Raw genomic sequence first — 8330 nt, forward strand, 5'->3', positions numbered from 1 at the left:
TCACTTCACTTTTTAATAGTACGAGCTGAGCCAAAATATTCTGAGAAATAATAAAAAAAATGTAAGTCATTAATACTAATAACATAACTGCTTGTTATCTGTGTACCTGAGAGACTAAGTCCTTGCTAAGTGTTCTCGTATTAGAAGTGTTCTAATTAACACGACCAAAGATTACTTCTATTTATATTGTAATTCCCCCAAGGTTCATGTAAGGTTAATACAGACCCTTTGCCTCTTTAAATGACATAATTTGACGTTTTGGTCCTACAGAATGGTTTCACATAGAGCATGAGTCACGTTAATGGAAAGGTTAAAGATTTTTTTTTTTTTTTTAAGAAATATATCGCACTTAAATTAGTTTAGACAGCATGACATCAGAGAGTAATTAAGTTGGTTTTGGTTGGAATTCCGGTTCCAATTCCTGAGTTCAGGTTTGTAAAAGATTTCTGAGCACCTGCAAGACGCTGTGTGTGAAATATTTTCACTGGAAAGGATTCAAATCTTTAAAAAAGGGTTTTACACAGAGGCAGAGCATTACGCCATTCTTCCTCCTTGGAAAAAAAACTCTCAGATTTAAACAAGACTCCTTCAAGTATTCAGACAGTTTTGAAGCAGAAAAGCGGGAGGTAAACTTTACCTTTCGGGAGCAAGTTCTTCACAGCTGCTCACTGGAGAAAAAAAAAAGACTAGAGCAGAATTCATGTTAATTTCCACTATGGGACTGGATAACAACATAAAGCAAACAGATTTAAAGAGGAAACTAAGAAGAAAGCTGTTCTTGCTAACACTGGTGTTTCATTTGTTTCATGTTTTCGTATGCCAGTTTGGTGGACCCTTTGCTTTTTTTTTCTTCTGTGATGTTCAAAAGAAAATCAGAACATGAAAATACTGAGATTTATCCCTTTACTGCTTTGGTATCTGACTTGGGACTATTTCGATTTAGTCCCTTTGGTACTGGGCCTTTCTGAACAGGGACAAAACCACCCTGGAATTAAAGTAGGGACACCTGTAGCTTCAGGGAAAGACAAGATCCCTCTACTGAAGCCCAACACAACTAGAGCTGGAAATGCTGGTCCTGGAGTTGGTCTTGCAAAGGCTAGAACTAAAAATCCCACTGTTCAAGCAAGGGTTCTTCAAGGGAAAAATGATGAACCAAAGAAGGAAGTTTCTAAAAGACCTCCAGAAAACAAGGTTGGAAATACTGAGAATGAGCAACCTGCAACAAAAATTGTGAATGCAAGGCCATTGCTCCTTGGTGGAAAGGCCTCTACCAAAACTGTCAATGTCCATGCAGATTCTGCTGGATTCAAACCAAAAAAGCCTTCAAACCCCATCCCCGAGAAGGACCAAAAGGACACTTTTAAGCATCCTCTCATTACTCCCCATGAGTACATGCTTTCACTATATAGAACTCTTTCTGATACTGAAAGAAAAGGCATGAATGGGAGCCTGAAACTTGAAGCAGGGTTAGCCAACACTATCACCAGTTTTATAGACAAAGGTCAAGGTAAGAATATGCCAGTTCTGAATAGATTTTTTGATGATATTACTAGTAGCAAGTATAAAAATGAATAAATTGGTAACAGCCTGTACCAAGCTCTTCTCCAACACTGAATTCTGCATGACACCTGTTTTTCCCTAATATATTTTTTAAAAACTTATCTTCTAGGCAAAATTTTAATAGGGACCCAACGTAGGTGTCAACAGGAAGAATTTGAGTATAGATATATTAAAATATGCATTTTTTAAATTTGGATCAATTTTTTTTAAATACAATAAATTTAATCATCGTTGTGAGACATTGAAAAGACAAGACACTGACTTGTCTGAGCGCCTGTTAGATAGAAAGATATTTTGCTGTTCTGTCAATATAATGTTTTGGATTTATTATGAGATTTGGAATTATTTTTATTGTTTTATTTTATAATTTGTAGACACTTTAATTCAATAACGCCATAGTACATTTTAATCCAATAATAAGACTCAATTTTTGAGAAGATGGGTGTATAATTAAGCAATGTCTTTTTTAAAAACATTCATGAAAATCACATTTGTTAAGAATTATATTAAAGGAAGTTTCCTATTGAGTTGTATTATTCTTACAAATATGTGCAATTTGTTTCACGTATGCGAATATTCATCCGCTGATCGAGCAGTTTTACGTTTAGAATTGTAACAAGGTGTAATCATCTAAAAGTTGATTTCTTCTAATATTCCGAGAAGCTGCAGCGTTATTCTGCACAGGAACTGTGTGTGATTGCATAGCTTGACAGAAACCCTCTCTACTTCCCAGTGAAAATAAACAAATTGTCTGCCCCTCTAAAGAATTATAGGAAAGAAAATAACTTCTGAAACAGACAAAACATTGTTCTAATGGCCTAAAGCAGTTTTGCTAAGTAAGAATCCACATTTTTCCCTATTTCATAATTTTTGCGAGAGCTAGTTGTAAAAGTCCTTAATAATGAAAGATTTTATTCTTCAGTCTCTGTAGGATAATATGATCCATTGTGTTTTTAATTAAAATCAATTTTAGGTACTTTTCTAACGTGCAAGACATGTTAAAACTCAATGGGGGCATTTTCCGCAAAGTATTGTATATTGCATATTATAAACACCTGTAGCTAATAAAGCGTCCAGCACTTTGGATCCTGCAGTGCAGTAAATCATGTGAATTTCCCCATTATACAAACCCTTAATCAAAGCAGTGAAAACAAGCAGATTCCACAAGATTTGTGCCCCATGTATAAAGGAAATTGATGTTCCAATAACAGCACATTATGACCATAAAGGCAAATGGACCATTTACTAATGACTGTACTTAATATCACAGTGCAGATCGGTAGAATGCCAAAAGTCAGCAATTTTAAAACATGTGACAGAACCAAGTGTAGTCATTGGTCAGTAAAAGATGGAAGCCATTAATAGCTAATGCACTCCAAGGGCTATTAAGAACAAATTCTAAAACTAAACAAAAACATTTCACAGCTAAAATATATATTTAAAATCCGAAACCTGTAGTGTGTATATATGATATATGTTCCCTCCTTGTTCTTTGAGTGGAACTAGTCTAATAGTGTTTAAAGTGCTAGTAAAAGCAGGTTCTTATACAAATAAAACCCAAATGTACATCACAAGATTTTAATTTTTTTTACAATGATATGATGTGATTATATTCTTGAATTCTCAAGTGCTTTTGTATTACTACTGAATTAACAGATTAGTAATAAATTAATAATTTCTCTTTCCCTTTTTTTTTATTTTTTATTTTTAAGATGAACGTATGACGGTGACCAGAAGACAAAAATATGTATTCGACATCACTGCTCTGGAAAAAGATGGTTTGCTGGGTGCAGAACTTCGAATTTTAAGAAAAAGATCATTAGATTCGAAATTTCACTTGTCTGGAAAATTTTCACAGATAAAATTATATATTTGTCCGGCAAATAAGAAGCAGGCTACTCTCCTGGATTCTCGTGCTCTTAGCAATAGCGACACACCAAAGTGGGAAGTTTTTGATATCTGGAAACTTTTCAAAAACTTTAAGAACTCTGCTCAATTGTGTTTTGAGCTAGAAGTATTGGACAAGGGGAAACCTGTTGATTTAAAAACTGTGGGGTTCAACAGAACTAGTCGTCAGACTAATGAGAAAGCTATTTTTCTTGTCTTTGGTAGAACAAAGAAGAGAGATTTGTTTTTCAATGAAATTAAAGCCAGGTCTGGCCAAGATGATAAAACTGTGTATGAGTATTTATTCAACCAACGGAGGAAGAGGAGGGCTCCATTTCCTGCGAGAAAAAGACCAAATAAGAATTCAAAAGCCAGATGTAGCAAAAAGCCCCTTCATGTGAACTTCAAGGACATGGGATGGGACGATTGGATTATTGCACCTTTGGAGTATGAAGCATATCATTGTGAAGGTCTTTGTGAATTTCCTTTGAGATCCCACTTAGAACCTACAAATCATGCAGTAATCCAAACTTTGATGAACTCAATGGATCCTGAAACCACACCGCCTACATGTTGTGTTCCAACAAGGCTGAGTCCAATCAGCATACTATACATAGACTCTGCAAACAACGTGGTGTACAAGCAGTATGAGGACATGGTTGTTGAGTCTTGTGGTTGCAGGTAGCAAAATGTATTACAACAAATGCAACTACATGGCCACCATAAATGAGAGGAACATAGAACTGCGGTGGAGGAATATGACGCACTTTGAAAAAAATTACCACTGTACAAAATCCATATGACATATTGAACAATTATTCCAAATTATGAAGAATACTAAATGGATAAAACTTTTGAAAAAAAAACAACTAAAAAACTGGAAGCATCTTTGTTATTAGTTGTGCACAATTATAAGAAATGGACCAAAACAAATCTGAATAAAGAAATATTTAGAGGTGACATTGATATCTTTCTTGCAATGATAATGGTGTAATCAATGTTCTAGTTCAATTTGTGTAAGAAAAATGTACATAAAAGCATAATGTGTTCTCCTATTTGCTGAAATAATTGTTTTTTTCTTTAAATGTTTATAGCAAGAAACCAAATAAACTGTAGAAATATAGTTGAATGGCACCTTGTTATGCTACTTATTATGGAGAAAGAAGGGTATATGGGTTACAAAATAACTCATTATTAACAAATATTTGTAAATTTCCTAATGATAGATGGTAATGGGAGACCATTTCTAAATGCAAAGTTTAAAGTACTGTACATCTGTCAGTAGAATCAACCCTCCTAAGCTGTCCAAATGGGCATGTAGGTCATAGGAATCTGAATAAAATGATACCTTGATATCTGCAATGTGATCTCTTATTCCAGAAAAATCCACATTTTTTTTAATATGTAAATGAGCTGTTAAGATCTATGGGTCGGACACATACCTCCTTGAGAATTTGCTTTAATAGCTCATTTTAATTGAAAGGGGACGATATCACTGTGAGACATGTAATGACTGACAGTCTGCTTTCCTGATCTACATGTCTCAGACTGGTAACATTCCCTTTAAATTAAAATAATCTCTGGGAGATCTGTGTCCGGCCCATAGAACTTAACAGCTCATTTGCATGTTAAGAAAAACATGAATTTCTCTGGAATAAAGACTTTTGATCACAGATATCAAGGTGTCATTTTATTCAACTTCCTATGACCTGCATGCCCATGAAGATGACTTAGGAGGGTTGATCCTACTGACAAATTCCATTTAAGTACAGTACTTTCAAAAGATATTTGATAAAAAATAATTAATATTTTAATTTCCACCACATATGAATCAGTGGCAGACACTGACACAAAAGGCCCCTGTGCAGCTATCAAGTTTGTACCTCTCATCATTCTCCTCCTGCTTATATATACACATATGTGAAAAACACACATGTACAAATATACATATTCAGCACACATGTACAAGTTACACACACACACACATTATACATACAAATAATAAAATATGCACACATTATACTCAAGTATATTTAAAATGAGTACATAAATATTACACATGCATACATACATTACCCACCATTATACACATGCATGTAAAAAGTACAGTACCAAAATGGAAATTTTGGTGCTGTACTGTTCAAACAAACAGAAGAATTTTTTATATTCAGATTTCCATATTTGTAAGCAAAATAGCTCTAATTTTTACATGTTTCATAAACATCGTATGTAAGGTCTGCTTTTTTGTATGGTGTGCTGTAATTGTTTTAAGCCCCATTATTACCATACATATATGTAAGCATTACATTTATGTTAGCTTACTAGAAAATGCAGAAAAAAGAGCAATTGTGCAATTTATAGTTGCCATCCACCAATCACCATAAGTAGTATGACTGTTTAGTACGGGTTGTTACATTCATAAGGATGCCAAATACACTATATCAGTTTTCCCCAACTCCAGTTCCCAAGAACCATCAACAGATTGTGCTTCCAGGATTCTTTAGTATTGCCCAGGTGATAGAATGATCACTTGGACAATACTAAGGAAATCCTGAAAACAAGATCTGTTGGTGGCTCTTGAGGACTGGAGTTGGGGAACACTGCACTATATGGACAAAAGTATTTGGACATTACCACAAATGTATAAAATCCAGTCTCTCGCCATGCCGTCTGCCTTTATAAACATTTGTGAAAGAAAGGCTCGTTCTAAAGAGCTCACTGATACCAGCGTGGTCCGCTAATAGGATGTCACTGTTGTAACAAGTCAGTTCACCAAATTTCTTACCTCCCAAATATTCCACCATCAACTGTGAGTGATATTATTGAAAAATGGAATTGTTTATGAATTACATCAACTACACCACTAAGTATTAGACCATGTAAAGTTACAGAGCAGAGTCACCAAGTGTTGAAGGTGGCACATAGTGCATAAAAGTCACCAACGTTCTGCTGGCTGAATAACTGCAGACACCTGGAGCAGTGGAGAACATGGAAACGTGTCCTGAGGAGTGATGGATCAAGCGTCTATATCTGGCACAGTAACGGAAGAGTCTGAATTTGGCAAATACCAGGAGAACGTTACCTGCCTGACTGCATTGTACAAACTGTAAAGTTTGGTGGTGGAGGATATTGCTATGGTGTTTTTCCTTTTTGGTTGGTCTAGGCACCTTTGCTACAGTAACTGTAAATCTTATCCCTTCAGCATAAAAAGACACTTTAGAAAACTGTAAGCTTGTGGGAACAGTTTAGGGAAGGCCCTTTTCTGGTTCAGTATGACTGTGCCCCAGGGCATAAAACACCGTCCATAAAGGTATGGTTGGGTGAGAAGCACTTGACTGGCCCACATAAAGTAATGACCTCAAACCTATTGAACACCTTTACGATAAAATAGAACAGAGATGGCAGACCAGACCCTCTGATTCAACATTGGTGTCTGACTTTACAAATGCTCTTCTGAACAAATACTCCTTCAGACACATTACAAAATCTTGTAGAAAATCTCCCCAGAAGACTGTAAGCTGTTATAGCTGCAAAGGTGATGGGTTGGGTGAGGGGGAGTGGGGGGGCGATATTAATGACTATAGATTTAGACTGGGATCTCATAAAAGCTCCTGTAATTGTATGTGCAAGTGTCCCAATACTTCTGATCATACAGTGTTTCGTGATCTGGTTTGTGACACTTATTTAAAAAAGTGTATTACAAAATATATTTTATTGTAATTGATTTGCACCTTAATTTTTGGTAACCCTTTGGAAAAGCTCTAACTTTCACTTTTCAGCATTTTTTTTTACCTATAATACACTGAAGTTTAGACAGACAAAATATTCTTATACTGAACAGTTAGACATTGCTATCAGCACAGTATATATAGAAATATGCTACTTAGATAGCTGGGCCCCCTTTTTGAATCTGTAAGGGTGGTGGACAATGACTCTTACGCACCCCTGAAGGCACCAGTCGCGTCATATGTATTGTATAATGTGAATACTGTCCTGCGTCTTTGTAAATATCTTGATGTAATGTACCATGTGAAATGTAATATGTTCCTGTGTGATGTAGTAATGTATAATGTAAGGTAAGTAATGTTTGAGACTAGCCCATAGTGGGGGTCTTCGTGTTAGGGCAAGTGACTACTTCCTGTAGGTAGCTAGTTGGCGTTTAGAATGTAAAGTGAGCAGTGCTGCCAAGGGGTGATCCATAGCAAGAGGAGACTGAGACGAGGGATAGCGCGATCCTGAAGAGACCGACAACATAGAGTGGCCTTCCAGAAAAGCGGATCTTGAATAAGACGACGTGTCACGAGAAACCATGAGCTTGTAAAATGCCGAAGGTAACGGATCTAAACAGGACTGAGTTGGTGGAACTAGTGGAGGTCCCAACTGGTAGATTTAGGGCGCCAGTAGTGGAAGAAATAGGACAAGGAACCGCTGAGCAAGTAGAGAGACTTGCTGATCAGGACTGTGGCAACAAGCTAGGCTGTGACAAAGTAGGACAAAAGTGTGCTTCATCATCCTTGGACTATATTACAGAGGAAGGATACTGTGTGTATGAAAATGTTTTATTATGCAAAAGAAATAATCACAAGACTTTGTACCTGCTATCCCCTCTACTTAACCCTCACCAAGTTACCGTTCAGTAAAGACTGTGTTTTGGAACGTAAGTCTCCTTTATTGTACTGTGGAACCTACAGTCGTGCCAGCCAACACCACCAGCTACAGTCAGCCTGCATGCGTGCAAGGCCCTCACAGCACCAACTTACACACAGCCAAGACCCACACTTTCATGTAGCGCGCCGGGGCATGAAAGGAGGAGACAAGTGCCTTGCCCGTGGCTACTGCACCATGCTACACAATATTCTTAAGACAAAATAGGTTTAGATTTT

The 8330-nt window shown here is 36.6% G+C and overlaps 1 protein-coding gene across 1 annotated transcript; it reads left to right on the top strand.

Annotated features, from left to right (window-relative positions):
• Positions 1–604: 604 nt before the first annotated feature.
• On the top strand, positions 605–4132 carry GDF5 (growth differentiation factor 5). Its single transcript, XM_073681134.1, has 2 exons — positions 605–1507; positions 3273–4132. The coding sequence occupies exons 1-2, from the start codon at positions 880–882 to the stop codon at positions 4130–4132; spliced, it is 1488 nt and encodes a 495-aa protein (XP_073537235.1). The 5' UTR covers positions 605–879.
• Positions 4133–8330: the final 4198 nt, after the last annotated feature.

This window comes from Phyllobates terribilis, unplaced genomic scaffold (genome assembly GCF_046119375.1).
Source record: "Phyllobates terribilis strain yellow unplaced genomic scaffold, ASM4611937v1 Scaffold_5__5_contigs__length_657084704, whole genome shotgun sequence".
In the NCBI taxonomy this organism is placed as follows: Eukaryota; Metazoa; Chordata; class Amphibia; order Anura; family Dendrobatidae; genus Phyllobates; species Phyllobates terribilis.

Coding starts and splice junctions, on each gene's coding strand:
- GDF5 (XM_073681134.1), top strand. CDS start 880: ATGAAAATACTGAGATTTATCCCTTTACTGCTTTGGTATCTGACTTGG. Junction 1,508..3,272: donor TTTTATAGACAAAGGTCAAG/GTAAGAATATGC, acceptor TTTATTTTTAAG/ATGAACGTATGACGGTGACC.